The sequence below is a fragment of the Podarcis cretensis genome, assembly GCF_951804945.1.
Source record: "Podarcis cretensis genome assembly, chromosome: 3".
Taxonomy (NCBI): domain Eukaryota; kingdom Metazoa; phylum Chordata; class Lepidosauria; order Squamata; family Lacertidae; genus Podarcis; species Podarcis cretensis.
In genome coordinates, this window is record NC_137172.1 from 17,358,233 (window position 1) to 17,374,543 (window position 16,311).

The 16,311-nt window shown below is 47.5% G+C and overlaps 1 protein-coding gene and 1 long non-coding RNA gene across 6 annotated transcripts in view; both read right to left on the reverse strand.

Moving 5' to 3' along the window:
- Window positions 1-615: 615 nt before the first annotated feature.
- SLC8A1 (solute carrier family 8 member A1) overlaps window positions 616-16,311 on the reverse strand; it is a 299,351-nt gene continuing 283,655 nt past the window's right edge. For all 5 annotated transcript variants that reach the window (XM_079968542.1, XM_079968544.1, XM_079968541.1 and 2 more), the window contains one exon: window positions 616-5,282. In XM_079968542.1, coding sequence (XP_079824668.1) covers window positions 4,906-5,282 — 377 coding nt within the window. In that variant the 3' untranslated portion in view covers window positions 616-4,905. The remainder of the gene's footprint in view (window positions 5,283-16,311) is intronic.
- On the reverse strand, window positions 9,570-15,202 carry LOC307212091. The gene is made up of 2 exons (XR_013836815.1): window positions 15,056-15,202; window positions 9,570-11,253 (listed from the first exon to the last, which is right to left on the reverse strand). It is a non-coding gene; the product is annotated as an uncharacterized lncRNA (long non-coding RNA).

Below are 16,311 nucleotides of genomic sequence, written 5' to 3' on the forward strand. Positions count from 1 at the left end.
TATGTGTGTGTGTGTGCGTGAGAGAGAGAGAGAGTACTGAATAGAACAAGAGTGTGTGAATTGTGGGGAAACGGACAACAATATGGCTATTTCTCTGATCGTGTTTTGCACCTGTCTGGGGGAAAAAACATGGATACAGTGGTGCCTCGCAAGACGAAAATAATTCGTTCCGCAAGTCTCTTCGTCTAGCGGTTTGTTCGTCTTGCGAAGCACGGCCATTAGCGGCTTAGCGGCTTAGCGCTATTAGCGGCTTAGCGGCTATTAGCGGCTTAGAAAAAGGGGGGGGGGAAGGGAAAAAACTCGCAAGACGTTTTCGTCTTGCGAAGCAAGCCCATAGGGAAATTCGTCTTGCGAAGCACCTCGAAAAACGGAAAACCCTTTCGTCTAGCGAGTTTTTCGTCTTGCGAGGCATTTGTCTTGCGGGGCACCACTGTACTGTCTTTCTGAATGGATATCTTGCATCTGAAACCCAGGCTTTGCAGGAGCCCACTAAGGACTTAAGACCATGGAAGGAACAGATCAAATAACAATAAAAACACACACACAAACACATGAATGAGAGGTGTCAATGGAAGAAGAAATGAGACGCACAGGGAAAATGCAGCAGTACTAATGTTCAAATCAGAACCAATTATAAATTTTATTTTTTTTCTGTGCCTCAGTGTACCATTGATCACAATCAGTGTACTCACTGCCTCTCCGTTACTGTGCACAATACACGCAAATAAAAATGAAGGAAAACAAACAAACAAGATGAAATGAAATAATTTTACACAAACACAGCCATAATAATATTAATTATTATTATTATTATTATAATCCCTGAACAACCCCAATCGTTGCTTAATTTTCTCCCCTCCCCCACCCACCCCAACAAACAAATCAAATGAAACCAAACAGGAAAAAGAAATCCTCAAAAGTGAAGAAAAAATTTTTACGGGGTGGGGAGGGAAATATTATTCACTCCATTTTAAAAAGAAAAACTCACAACAGGACAACTCAAGCATTCCACAGACTGGGCAAAAGCCTAGGCTAACCTCTGTCCCTTTAAACTGTGATGCGGATGGAAAGTTCATTCACAAGACTTCAGCTGGTCCAGAAGAAGCCACTAAGGATTTGACCAGCAGTGGTTTATTTCCGCAATCACAAATAATGAAGGATAGGCGCAGGGAAGTGTTTTGTGTGTACAGGGCTTCTCCTTCATTTCAACGGACAACAAAATGTGCATTTAAAGCTTGCCTTTCTCCCCCCACCCCACTTAAAATGAACAGGGAACTCTCGAGCATGGCTCTGGGCCATTCTACACCTCTCATTCATTACATTGGCAAAAATACCACGGGTTTGAATGAATCTGGAGGCTGTAGTCTAGTAAGAAATCTGCTAATACAAAGAGAGAACCCACCTCCCCCTGCAACCTCCTCCATTCAGTCATTATAGGGTTAATGATACAATTAGAATTTCCTCTGACATTTAACAAATGATCCTATAGCAGTTGATGCTCTGGTCCAGCTAAGGTGCATGGACACAGTTTCCTGTTGTTTTACAAGATGGAGGTGGTCTATTGCTATCTGCCCCCTCCTGCTTCTTAGAATGGCTAGACCCAACCATTTTGCTCCTGGCATGTGATTATATATTTTTGTGTGTGTGTGTGTGTGGGGGGGGGGGAATCACTCCATGTGTCACAGTGTGAGAGAAGAGCAGTTGTTTGGGGTCAATCTATAGAGGAAATAATGTGGCTCTAAGGACGCTCCCTGATACTGCCATCAGATGTACTAATGGAAGAAAGACTAGGGCTTGGGTTTTGGGGCATGGCTTGCAAATTCCACCACCTTCCTTTTGTCCCCAAGCAACACCACTCAAATCATAAGGCCACGCACACATTGCAGAGCCACAGCTGTTACGCTTTGCACATAAGGTCCCAGTTGCAGCCTCTGGCATGTCTGATGCAAAACCCCAGAGAAACACTGCCACTGGGAGTAGACAGAACTGAGCTAGGTGGACCAGCAACCTCACTCCTGAGCATGAATCACTGTTTTAGGAGATAAAAAGTGTGAATGGATTTGCCTTCCCTCCAGTTGGCAGCTGCTCGCCACCCTGAAAACCGTCCTCCTAGCTCTCTCCGGAACTGCTCACCCAACTGAGATGCAGGACTGCACTTAAGGAAGTGTTTGCATGGGTCTTTTTTTTAATTCCAGAAGTGCACACCCACTAGCTTTAATGTGGCCAGGGAAGGTGCACACACTGTGTGCACTTGTCTGCCAAAAAGATTGACTGTGTTTCTGTTCCCCTGTAAATATACTTTGCTTAAGAGGAAGGAAGCATTGGTGATGAGCTCCTGCACATCTCCACCAAGTGGACTTTGTTGTTCTATTACGGTGGGAGAGCGGATTTATTTCAGCAGGCTCTGTCTTCCTAATCTCCCCTTTTCCTGCTGTGTCAATTCAGATGCTTCCTTGAACAGCTCCCCTCGTCCTGCTTGCTTGAACAGCTCCCCTCACTCAGCCCTGGGTACCAATTTTTGTCTCCACTCAAGTAGTTCCAAGCTGCTACAGTCAGAATTCTCTCTCCTCACCACTCCTGCATCTTCTCCATCTACAGAGCAAGCAACAGTGGCTCATGACTGCCGAGCAGCCCCCTTCACTTCTATTTTTGGATCTCCTGGTGTGTAGACCTGATCCTTTCCTACAATCACCACAGGGTTTTGGTTCCCTCTAGCCATGCCTTGAAGGGTCCTTCCATGCTACCCTGGTGGTATCTTAAGACTGGCTGACTTCCCTGGTTCTGATCCTTTTCTAAATGGCTTGTTCCTTCCATGAGCACCAGAGCTTGGAGACAGGGTGGGGATCTGATAAATGAGAAAGGTGTGGGGGAAGAAAGGTGGGCGGGGAGAGATGGAAAAAACAAACAACCCAGCAACAAAGCAAGCATCCTCTGTACCTGAGCGCTGGATGATGGCATTTCCAAAGCAAAAGCTGTTTCAGTACCTCTCTGTGCAATTGTACAAGGACTGAGTCTATAGCTCACAATGAATAACTAATAAATAGCAGGAGTCCAACTTCTAGTTCCCAGGGACAAACTGCATCCACTGCTGGACAATGCAAGATTTGCCACTTTTCCTAGCTAGGACAATGAAGATCGGTGGGTAGTGGAATGTTTAACATCCATTGGAGGGGACTAAATCTGACTGTGTCTACAAGGTGCCCTTCATGAAGACTGGACCAGGGTACAGGTTTTCAAAGTGCTGAAGCCAAAGGTGCCAAATGGTTGGCACATCAGGTACTTAAAGACAGAAACAAACACAGCATAAATATATTGGGGAGGGGAAACTGACACTTGAAGAAAAGCTCAAGGGTATTCTGCTTATTTAGGGCTTGATATGGCTACTCATACTTAGCGTGAGCAATGCTAAGACCCACTTAGTTCATACAGACTAGATGCAAAGCAGGTTCTACACATCTGCAACTCAGTGGTAGAGCCTATGCTTTGTATGCCGAAAGTCCCAGGTTTGATCCATGGACTCTTGAGTTAAAAATGGTAGGTAGCTGGAAGATGCCTCTGCCAGTCAGAGTAGACAGTACTGTGCTAGATGGGCCATTGGCCTGACTCAGTATAAGCAGGTTCCTATGTTCAAGTTGATCCTAAGCTCGGCTGGCAGGTAAGATCCCTTTCTAGAATGGCCTAAGACTCTGCGCAAATTTCCCCTTTTAAAACACACGCATTTCCACACATCTCTTGGTTATTGCTTCTTAGGACACTTATGCAGAGCAAAGGACTGCCAGCTAATTCCTGCCTCTCGTCCTGTTTGTTAAAAAGGAAAGGAAAAGTGTGGAAAGAAAGAGAGAGAGAGAAAAAAGACCACATACTTGCATCTTCAGTGTTCAATCGGCATCGCTGAGCAGACTATCACCGCTATTCAATGCTATATTACAGATTATGGTTTGCTTCTTTCATGCAAAGTGTTACAGCAAGTACCATGAAAGCATTCCCAAAGAGGAGCATGAGAAGGAGCAGAGCAGCGAAGAGTGGCAGCAGGGTGGGCAAGGGCACAGGAGGTAAGTGAAACAAATCTGACGAGGCACGCCAGAGCGCGAACAAAAAAGAGAAGCAGGAGTTGGACATTAGGGCTTTGGGCAGGTGTCTGTAAATTCCACAGTTTCGGAGCAAATGGAGTGCTGGTCAAAGGCTGTCTAAGAAGATCGTTTTTCTTTTAAAGGGGGACTGGATGAACCAATCACAATACAGTTCCAAAAGAAAAGAAAAAAAAAACGGGAAAAGGGATTTGTGTGGTTGTTTTCAACGTAAGGTACTCTTAATAGCTGGACAGCAAAGGGGGAAGAATACAAAACAACAACAACAACCAACCACATCCCAAAACAGCATGGAGGCTAGAAAGCCCCCGGACCGCGTATGTCACTCCACACTCACAAGTTTTCTTTGAGGGCGATGATTCGGCTCATTCTTGAGTTATGAAGAAGGCAACAAAGATATCGGTAAGAAAGTCAAGAACTCCCCTTGGAAAGTCATCCACTCAATACGATATAGCTGAACCTGGCCTTTTGCCATTCCAATCAAGGCCCTCCCCCCCAAATGCAATCAGATCAATCCTCATCTAGGGGAGGAGAAGGGAGAAATAGAAAGTAACTCCATCGTGATCTCGTAGGTTGAGTTGCAAAGATGGCCCTGCATCTGTGCCTCCGTTTCTATGACGCTGCCCCTGGTGGAGAGTCCTGCAGGTTCCAAACTCCTACCGCAAAGCTACATTCCATCAGTAGATAAGTGAACATGGCAAAATGTCTTTTCTTCCTCAGTTCAATAATATTAGATCTATATCTATATACCTATCTCTCTCTTTTTCTCTCTCTCTGTATATATAGATACATATAGATGCTCTCTCCAATAGTTCTTTTAGAAGCCCTGTATGTGGCAGTAGGCTTCCAGAGATGAGAATAATATGTACAAGAGCCAGAGGAGCACAAAGAGGGATGAGGTCAGAATCTTGGCAGTCCGTGGCCCGCCCAGCTCACCTCCAATCTCCGGTCTCCGCCGGTAGAGGAGCACGCCAACACTGATAAAAGCAAATATAGTGAAGAGGGTGACGGAGAAAGCCAGGGTGCCTGGTTGGACTTCAAATGCCCTGCCGTTGGCTGCGTGGTAGATGGCAGCGATGGACCAGGCGACACCAATCCCAAGGAAAACATTCACTGCGTTGCTCCCGGTGACATTGCCTATGGAAGCGTCTGCGTATTGATCCTGCGTGGCTGCCACCTTGCTGGCAAACGTGTCTGCAGAGTGAAAAGAAACACCGTTGTTAATCTTGCACCTGTTTGCCACCCCAAGGGGCTTGGTGGCGGCATCTTAGGGCAAAGCGGAAGGCAACTTGCTTAGCAATGCAATTTCATTTGCGGTGTGAACCAGTCTTTGCAACTTGCCTTGTCACATAAATATACGTCAATAGGCTTCCGGGGTAGACTCTCAGATTTGTTCCTCCTCATTTTCACAGAATACAGCCTCCTCTACTTTGCTTTTTAATTTCCCAACCACCTTTATAGCAAGTAGAGGGTTAATTCACTAACAACATATACACAGAGAATGATAGAACTGTAGAGTTGGAGGCCCATCTAGTCCAACACCCTGCAACACAGGAATCTCAACACGCCGTCCCCCATCCAATTTGAAATCATCTGTACCCTGCTTAGCTTTGCAAATGTGCTAGCAGTCTTACTGCATGCATATTTCCCATGCCCTCCAGCATGCCCATGGTTAATTCACATACCAGCTTAACTCAGCGATCAATTTAAACATGAAACCAAAGTCAACCTGCAGGAAAGCTTAGTTGCTAAGCACCCAGTCTCAGTTGAAAAACTGAGATCCTCTCAGAGCAAGAACCTCAGACTGCAAGCCTAAAGTAGCCAGGTTCAGGCATAAAGGGGGTCTTATCTGAAAATGGAATATGCACAGCCCTATTTTGTGGTAGCTTCCTATGAGAATAAGTCACCGAAAGCTGCTTGAAAGTTTGAATACATTATTATTTGCATGTTCTCCCTCACCTACTAGATCCCATCCAAAGATGATTTGCCTTTCAAAAGCCACAGGAGTCTACGAGGGGGTTTGGTTTTAAGCAAGCACCAATATACAGATATTTAAGGGACCTGCACTCTTGCTTCTCACTTCTCTTATAATAGCCAGAGGAAAGGCAATGGAGAGCAGATGAAAAGGATAAACAACACCTTCAGTTTACAGATTTATTCCATGCAAGTTTCCCTTTCAAAAGTTACGAGGTGTGACCATGATGCAGGCACCCACTTTTTCTAACAATCGATTCTACTCTGCGCCTGGTAAGGATAAAGGTAAAGGTAAAGGTACCCCTGCCCATACGGGCCAGTCTTGCCAGACTCTGGGGTTGGTGCGCCCATCTCACTCAAGAGGCCGGGGGCCAGCGCTGTCCAGAGACACTTCCGGGTCACATGGCCAGCGTGACATCGCTGCTTTGGCCAGAGCCAGAGCCAGAGCCAGAGCCGCACACGGAAACGCCATTTACCTTCCCGCTAGTAAGCGGTCCCTATTATCATTTGCTGGTAAGGATAGCACCCTGCAAATGATGCTTTACAAACCGGTTGCTAGCCTTGGGGAACATCTTGATAACCATGGTTAACACAACAAAATTCCCATGCGGCCGTGATTCCAAAATCAATTCCAAGCCATGTTTTCTAGCACAAGTGGCCCATGGTTAATGTGGGTTTTGTCAGTAATAATAACCATTAACATTTGTAGAAGCAACTTCCAGTTTTCCATGATTGACTCATGCGCGTGGCGCCATATAAAAAAATAAATAATTCAATTCAAACCCCAGAGCTGGAAGAGGATGTTAGTGAGCCAAAAGTCCACAAATAAAGGTTTTAAAAGCTTTTTTTCTAAAAAAAACCTTATGGGTTCCAAGAGCATGTGGGAGCTCTCACTGCTGCTGCGCTACCCCGCTCAATAGCTGTTGGGCAGGAGGAAGCTGTATTGCAGAGGGTTTGGATGCACTGCCCCCTGCTCTCTCTGGAAATCTGGAAGCAAATGTATTGTATAAAAGAAAAAGAGCATGGAGAGCAGATAAAAAGAGGTGCTTAAGGAGTGCTCCCTACTTTACGTGATTTTACTTATGCGTGTGGGGCCCCAGAATATAACCCCCTGCGTAAGGGGGGAGTTGCCTGTATAGCATTTTACATTCATTATTGGGTTGCAGTCTTTACCAACAGCCTTGTAAGTCAGTCTCATTATCCTCTCTATTGCAGATGAATAGGTTGACCCTGAGAGAAAGCCTGAGCTCTCATGGCGGAGAAGAGATTTAAATCAACCAGGTACTTTCTTATTCATAGCTCTGTCCTTAGACACTACATCACACCAGCTCACATGTAACCTGAAGCCATATTTAACACCTGCATAGGAAGAGAGGAGGGATGTTACTCTACAAAGGGGGGAAGAAGAGCAGGGCAAAGGAAGCACTCTTTCCTGAGGCTGGCTGCTACTTTGCAAACCATAGTTTAGAGGGGCACAGAATTAGATTGCTTTGAGTTGCCTTTAATTACTACTACTACTACTAAGTCTACACCAAGTCGCCTTCTCAGCACTTTAAACCAGTGTTGGTTATTTTCCACCTATCCCAATATTTTATCTTTCCAGCCACCTGTTGACTTTGTGGTACTCCAACAACAAATAAATATCCTTTTCATTAGAGGAGGAAAAGTGTCATTTAAAACCCACCCAAAATGCATGTCAATATTTTTAGGAAGGTTTGGGGGTGATCAAAGACGATGCAGCAAACTGTTCAACAAAGTGATTACTTAATGCACTTAAGCACTCCCAGGTCAACCTGGGTAAAAGGGAGATAAAGAATAGCTCATGAAAAAAATAGTGGTTGTGTAAAATTTCGTTCTTTCTCCCCCCCTGCCCCCAAACTGCTCCCCGCCAGCACAAGAAGTTTTAGAAACATGTTCTTCCCATGGAGTTTTGAATGCAGAATTATGAAATCCCAGCTGGCAGCTAAGCTCTTCTTTCCCAGGGAAAGAAAAGGCCAAATAAATATAGCAAGAAAGTTAATTTACAGTGAAATTCAAAAGCTGCTTTTACCCATAAAAATAGCATACTGGAAATTTCTATAATTGCTGTAGGAAAGGAAAAAGGCAATCTCGCCACACTTTTGTCTCAGCAGCACCCCAACAACTTAAGAATTATGCTTCATAATTGATGTCAGAATTACTCGGCTCCTCTGTGGCTATTGATGTGGCAGCCACAGGAGTTTCTGACAGACACTCCATCACAGAGTCAGGGCCACAGGGGCTATTTTTCAGACACAGGAGAGGGTGATTTTATGGATCATTCATGCACCTGCAAAAAACACAAGATTGAGACTGCATTCCTATACACCTGGGACTTACGACACATTGACCTGAGCAATAGATCCGTATAGGATGGCACTATAAGATCGCCTCTTGCATTGCTCACGAAAGACGCCCACTGTTGGGTTTCGTTTGACCTCTATAGTAAAAAAAAAAAAAAAAAAAAGGGTGTAGGTGGCAAGAACAGCCCTTGCCATTTCAACTTGAAAAATGCTACAAGAGAGTTGTTCTCTGATAGTCATTGAAAACTGATGTTGTGCAGCCGTGGCTCATTTAGGGTGCTTCTAGACACACACCTCCCCCCTTGCATTATCCATATGATGCCTTCAAAATGCCATATGATGTCATCAGAATGCCACCCTGTACCTTTAAAAAAATATTTAATCCAGATTTCCTTCTAACGTGGAAAATCGGTAAGTGTACTTCTAATGGGAGCATCAAAGCAGATGCTGGTCATTACCTAGGCAGATTGCCATGAAATTAGGATAGCAGAATTTTTAAAATGTTTGATGTCTCCATGTGTTTTTATATTAGGTTGGGAGCTGCTCAGAGTGGCTGCGGTAAATCAATCAGATGGGTGGGGTATAAGTCATAAATTATTAGTGTAGTAGTAGCAGTTGGTCTTATTCTCCAGACAACTGAAGGTCTCTCAGTCTTTTTGCAGCCTCTCCCTCACAAGTTGTGTTTTTGTGTGTGTGTGGTAAAGTAAAGGTAAAGGTACCCCTGCCCATACGGGCCAGTCTTGACAGACTCTGGGGTTGTGCGCCCATCTCACTTAAGAGGCCAGGGGCCAGCGCTGTCCGGAGACACTTCCGGGTCACGTGGCCAGCGTGACAAAGCTGCTCTGGCGAGCCAGAGCCGCACACGGAAACGCCGTTTACCTTCCCGCTGGTAAGCGGTCCCTATTTATCTACTTGCACCCGGAGGTGCTTTCGAACTGCTAGGTTAGCAGGCGCTGGGACCGAGCAGCGGGAGCGCACCCCGCCGCAGGGATTCGAACCGCCGACCTTTCGATCGGCAAGTCCTAGGCGCTGAGGCTTTAACCCACAGCGCCACCTGCGTCCCAAAGCCTATGGCACCCGGTATTCCCAGGCGGTCTCCCATCCAAGTACTAACCAGGCCTGACCCTGCTTAGCTTCCGAGATCAGACGAGATCGGGCGTGTTCAGGGTAGTATGGCCGTGTGTGTGTGGTAGGGTATGATAAAGTGCTTCAATGTAGTTTTACTCTCTACCATGAAATGTTGGGGGGGGGGGGGAAATCCTGAGATACCAGCAAATGCTGAATGACATCATAGAATTAGAATCATAGAATTGTAGATTTGGAAGGGATCCCGAGGGTCATCTAGTCCAATCCCTTGCAATGCAGGAATATGCAGCTGTCCCATACAGGGACTGAACCTGCAATCTTGGAGTTATAAGCACAACACTCTAACCAACTGAGGTCTTGAAAAAATTGAAAAGAATAAGGTGATTATACAGTAAAGGGCAGATTTGGAAGCCCCCTATCACAGCTAGTGTGAAGGTTCATTAGCATACTTTTTTGTGGTGAGCGGGTTGTTATGCGTGTGGTGATATTTGGGTCTCCATCACCACATTCCTACTGTTATATGCTCCTCGCCTGAGTGCAACCTAGCCATTTTGGGTTGTATCTTAAGTTCTACTCAAAGCTGACCCCTTGAAATTAATGCACCTATGTTAGCCATGACCATCAATTCCAGTGGGTCAACTCTTGAGTAGGTCTAACATTAGCTAGGTCTACCCTTTGTTTCTGGCAACCCAAATGTTGTACGCCTATTTCCACCAATTTCCACATGCTGTTGGAATGTCAACAACCAAGTTCTTTCAGGATCTCAACATGTGTCAGGGATTACCTTGGAGATTGTCACTGCAGTACATAAACAGAGAATGTCAGTATAGCTACATATCAAGTCTTCTGCAGGACTTCTGTATTAAATTTTAGAAAACAAATCAAAATGGATATGAATGTTGTAAGCACAAACCACTATTTTGCCCATACTGAAGCATGCTGGGTAGAGCCCAGTAAATGGCTCTTTTGCCTATTTCTTGTGATTTGTTTTTTTAGCTGTATGAGGGCAGGCACAAAAAGATCTCTGCACATTCAGAGTGACGGAACAGGACAAGGGTTTAACAAAAGTGATGGGATGGGGGAGTGGAGTTGTGTGTGATGGATCAATCCAACTGTAATAAACATTTCTGCAAGATTGTAGAGTTGCAAAGCTGATGAAAAAGAAAATTCATTTAAAATTTAAAGGACAAAGCATCTGCCAGAGAAATCTTCTGTAGAATTTAGCCACTCTGTTGGCACCTTACCCCAGTGAGTAAGGAGATACGTTGAAGCATATATCCCCAAATCCTGGCCTTATTCTCTCACCGCTCCAGCCCCAAGTATGGGATAATGTACTTTATGTAGTCAGTTGCTGCTGCTGCACTCTTCTTTATATCATTTAATGGGATATTCAATATATTTTAAAAGTCATGGGGGTTTTTTTGTTTCAAAAAAATGGTAATAAACATTATTTACACATGATTTAAGCACCACCTCATTATTCATTGAGGTCAGTGGAATTAAATTATGTCATAAAATGTTATTGCAATCTGCTAAGGAATCCAGTCTCTCAAACGGGAACTTGATAATATATTATATTCACTTTGCTGTTGCACTTGAATGACTCATAGGGATAGTTCAATTACTTGGCTTATTAATGTGTTCCACTCCAAGATCAGCACGGCTGTTTCAACATGATGAGATGCCTATAAGTTCATTTGCCAAAAACTAGGTGCCATCAATGCAACTGGTGCTGTGCTTGCAACTTACAGCACAGTCCTATGCATGGTAGCTCAGAACTGCTGCTTGCGTGAGTGTTGGGAGGACCGCTCCCTCTCCTGCCAACTCCATCCGGCTTAGGGGGCGGGGCCTGCACTCGCACCCACAGCATAAGAGGCCTGAGAGAGGCTTCCGGGAGACGGCTGCTGCTGCTGCTGCTTGCGTGAGTGTTGGGAGGACCGCTCCCTCTCCTGCCAACTCCATCCGGCTTAGGGGGCGGGGCCTGCACTCGCACCCACAGCATAAGAGGCCTGAGAGAGGCTTCCGGGACACTGCTGCTGCTGCTTGCGTGAGTGTTGGGAGGACCGCTCCCTCTCCTGCCAACTCCATCCGGCCTAGGGGGCGGGGCCTGCACTCACTGCCACAGCATAAGAGGCCTGAGCAGCTACCGGCAGCAATGGACAAAATGGTTTTAAATGTTTTAATCGCTTTTAATTTGCAGCACTTTAAATGGTGGTTGTTGTTTTTTATAATATTATATTATTTCATGATTTTATTTTTGCTTGGGGTGGGATAAGCACTGAGTCAGCACTATTGTTCCTTGTTTTGTTTTGTTTTGTTTTGTTCTGTTTTGTTTTATTATTATTATTATTCTGTTAAATTATTATATAGTTTGTATTTTGCCTTTTAAGGGGGAGGGTCATGGCTGCCTGGGAGTGGGCCTCAGCCAATAGATTGGGTGGGGCAGGTTCCACAGGGGGAGATGTATTGGGACACCCGATCTCAGTGATCACGGGCAGGAGGAGGAGTTATGCTAAGACCAGACCATGTCATTACCGAGGAGGCAGGTTTAGTCGTTGTTTGAGGACTATCCCTGCCTCCAGGTCTGGTCCTGACCGGAAGGATACAGTAATCAGCAAGGGAAACCCACATGACCTGAAAGTGTTGCTGTGCAATGCCAGGTCAATGATGAATAAAACCACTGCCATCCACGATCTGATTGTGGATGGAGGATTTGACCTGGCATGTGTGACAGAGACCTGGTTGGATGAGGCAGATGGGCCTGTCCTTGCCGCTGCCTGCCCACCAGGTTTCTCTTACGCACAGCAACCCAGGTCATGTGGGCGGGGAGGGGGGGTTGCAGTGATTTTTAGGAAGTCATTAGTCTGCACCAGGCGTCCTATTGGGAAGACCCAGTTTTCTGAGTGCATGTTCTGGAAGTTGGGCAATAGGGGCAGTACAGGATTCCTACTGGTGTACCGACCTCCCCGCTGCACCAAGGATTCCCTGCCCGAGCTGCTTCAGGTCGTGGCGGATATGCTCCTGGAGACACCTAGCTTGGTTGTCCTGGGGGATTTTAACATCCATGCCGACACGACCTTACAAGGGGCAGCTCGGGACTTCGTGGAAAGCATGGCCTCCATGGGGCTGTCCCTGAATAAGTCTGGCCCAACTCATAGCCACGGACATGCCTTAGACTTGGTGTTTACCTCTACGGATGTTGGTGATCTGACATTAACTAAAAGCGAAACAAAAGAAGTGCCATGGTCAGATCACTTCCTGGTGCAACTGGACTTCTCCGCAACCCTTCCCCTCCGCAGGGAGGTGGGACCGATTCGGATGGTCCGCCCCCGCCACTTAATGGATCCAATTGGCTTCCAGAGAGTGGTAGGGGATGCTTTACCCCAAGTTGATGGCCTTTCAGCTGATTCCCTGGTGGCACGCTGGAATGCGGAGTTAACCAGGGCTATTGACTGTCTGGCTCCGAAGCGCCCTCTCCGATTGCATGGAGCCCGAACAGCCCCGTGGTTCTCCCCGGAGCTGAGGGTGATGAAACAATCGTTGAGACGGCTAGAGCGCCGGTGGCGGAAAACTCATTCTGAATCAGACCGGACACGGGTTAGAGCTCAACGTCGAGCCTACCAAGTGGCAATGGCGACGGCGAAGAGGGCCTTCTTCGCCGCCTCCATTGCATCTGCAGAAAACAGCAGCAGGAGACTTTTTCAGGTGGTTCGCAGTTTATCGGAACCACCTGTACCACCGGGGCCTGGTAGGGACCCCAAGATCTCCTGCAATGCTTTTGCAAAGTTTTTTGCAGATAAAATCGCTCAGATTCAGAAGGAAGTAGACTCCACCGTGGGAGCAGGGCCGGGGCGGGAGAGTGCTAGAGTTCTGTCTGGTCCTGTTATATGGGATCAATTCCAATCTGTTACCTCCGAGGATGTGGACAGGCTGCTTGGACGAGTGAAACCGACCACCTGTCTTCTGGATCCTTGCCCATCCTGGCTGATAAAAGCGAGCCGGGAAGGGCTGGGCGATGGGCTTTGCGGGGTGGTGAATGCTTCCCTCTGTGAGGGAGCCTTCCCAGACCCGCTGAAAGAGGCGGTCATTAAACCGCTTCTTAAAAAAACATCTTTAGACCCGGCCAATTTGGCCAACTATCGCCCAGTCTCAAATCTTCCATTCTTGGGCAAGGTGATTGAGCGGGTGGTTGCTGAACAACTCCAAGCACGCCTGGAGGAAACGGACCATTTGGATCCCTTCCAATCGGGATTCAGGCCTCACCATGGGACTGAAACTGCCTTGGTCGCGCTGGTTGATGATCTCCGGCGGGCTAGGGACAAAGGTGAGAGCTGTTTCCTAGTTCTGCTGGATCTCTCAGCGGCCTTTGACACCATCGACCATAACATCCTTCTGGACCGTCTAGAGGGGCTGGGAGCTGGGGGCACTGTTATACAGTGGTTCCGCTCCTTCCTCCTGGGCCGTGTTCAGAAAGTGGTGGTGGGGGATGAGTGTTCAGACCCTTGGGCCCTCACTTGTGGGGTACCTCAGGGTTCCGTCCTCTCCCCCATGCTTTTTAACATCTATATGAAGCCGCTGGGAGAGATCATCAGGGGGTTTGGACTGGGTGTTCATCAGTATGCAGATGACACCCAGCTCTACCTCTCCTTTAAATCAGAACCAGTGAAGGCGGTGAAGGTCCTGTGTGAGTGCCTGGAGGCGGTTGGAGGTTGGATGGCGGCTAACAGATTGAGGTTGAATCCTGACAAGACAGAAGTACTGTTTTTGGGGGACAGGAGGCGGGCAGGTGTGGAGGATTCCCTGGTCCTGAATGGGGTAACTGTGCCCCTGAAGGACCAGGTGCGCAGCCTGGGAGTCATTTTGGACTCACAGCTGTCCATGGAGGCGCAGGTTAATTCTGTGTCCAGGGCAGCTGTCTACCAGCTCCACCTGGTACGCAGGCTAAGACCCTACCTCCCCGCGGACTGTCTCGCCAGAGTGGTGCATGCTCTGGTTATCTCACGCTTGGACTACTGCAACGCGCTCTACGTGGGGCTACCTTTGAAGGTGACCCGGAAACTGCAATTAATCCAGAATGCGGCAGCTAGACTGGTGACTGGGAGTGGCCGCCGGGACCACATAACACCGGTTCTGAGAGATCTGCACTGGCTCCCAGTACGTTTCCGAGCACGATTCAAAGTGTTGGTGCTGACCTTTAAAGCCCTAAACGGCCTCGGTCCTGTATACCTGAAGGAGCATCTCCACCCCCATCGTTCAGCCCGGACACTGAGATCCAGTGCCGAGGGCCTTCTGGCGGTTCCCTCATTGCGAGAAGTGAGGCTACAGGGAACCAGGCAGAGGGCCTTCTCGGTAGTGGCGCCCGACCTGTGGAACGCCCTCCCATCAGATGTCAAAGAGATAAAGAATTACCTGACATTCAGAAGACATCTTAAGGCAGCCCTGTTCAGGGAAGTTTTTAATATGTAATGCTGTATTGTTTTTAACACTGATTGGGAGCCGCCCAGAGTGGCTGGGGAAACTCAGCCAGATGGGCGGGGTATAAATAATAAATTATTATTATTATTATTATTATTATTATAACCCCACACCTCCTAGAGTGCCCTGAAGGAGCAGATGACTGGTTGCCTAGCCAGAACCCTGAACAGGTGCTTTCTTGCTATGGGGCGGTTATACATGGCAACATTTGAGGTTTCTGGTTGATTTTAAATGTCCCTTTCTACTGGCAGTAATAGTAATGTATGGAAGTGAAAGCTGGACTATAAAGAAGGCTGATTGCCGAAGAATTGATGCTTTTGTATTATGGTGCTGGAGGAGACTCTTGAGAGTCCCATGGACTGCAAGAAGATCAAATCTATCCATTCTGAAGGAAATCAGCCCTGAGTGTTCACTGGAAGGACAGATCCTGAAGCTGAGGCTCCAATACTTTGGCCACCTCATGAGAAGAGAAGACTCCCTGGAAAAGACCCTGATGTTGGGAAAGATGGAGGGCACAAGGAGAAGGGGATGACAGAGGGCGAGATGGCTGATAGCGAAGCTACCAGCATGAGTCTGACCAAACTGCGGGAGGCAGTGGAAGACAGGAGTGCCTGGCGTGCTCTGGTCCCTGGGATAATGAAGAGTCGGACACGACTAAACGACTAAACAACAACAACTGGCAGTAAAACAAAAGTAAAGTTATAATTACAAACCAGTGCAGGCAGAGGAAGAAGGAGTGGATATTTACTGTATTTTTCGCCCTATAGGACACACTTTTTCCACTCCAAAAATGAAGGGGAAATCTGTGTGCATCCTATGGGGCGAATACAGGCTTTCGCTGAAGCTTGGAGAGCGAGAGGGGTTGGTGCGCACCAACCCCTCTCGCTCTCCAGGCTTCAGGAAGCTATCAGCAAGCCTGGGGAGCCCGCGGGAGTTCCTGCAGGGCTCCCCACGCTGCGGATAGCAGCCTGTCGCCCGGCGCGCGGGGCGCCCTGAAGCAGAGCGCCCCTCATGCCCGGCAGATATCCGCAGTGTGGGGAGCCCTGCGGGAGTTCCTGCAGGGCTCCCTCAGCTGCGATAGCAGCCTGCTGCACGGAGCGCGGGGCGCGCTGAAGCAGCGCGCCCCGCGCTTCGGGCAGACATCGGCCAGCCCCACAAGCTCAGGAGACAGCGGGGAGGCGCAGTGCCGCCATCCCGCTGTTCCCCAACCTGGTTTTGGGGGGGAAATAAAGGAAAAATTTTTTTCTTTATTCCCCCCCCAAAAAAACTAGGTGCGTCCTATGGGGCGAAAAATACGGTATATTGTAAACCACCTTGGGTCATGGACTAGTTGGATGCAGAGGAATGGTGGGAGAAACCAGCTGAGG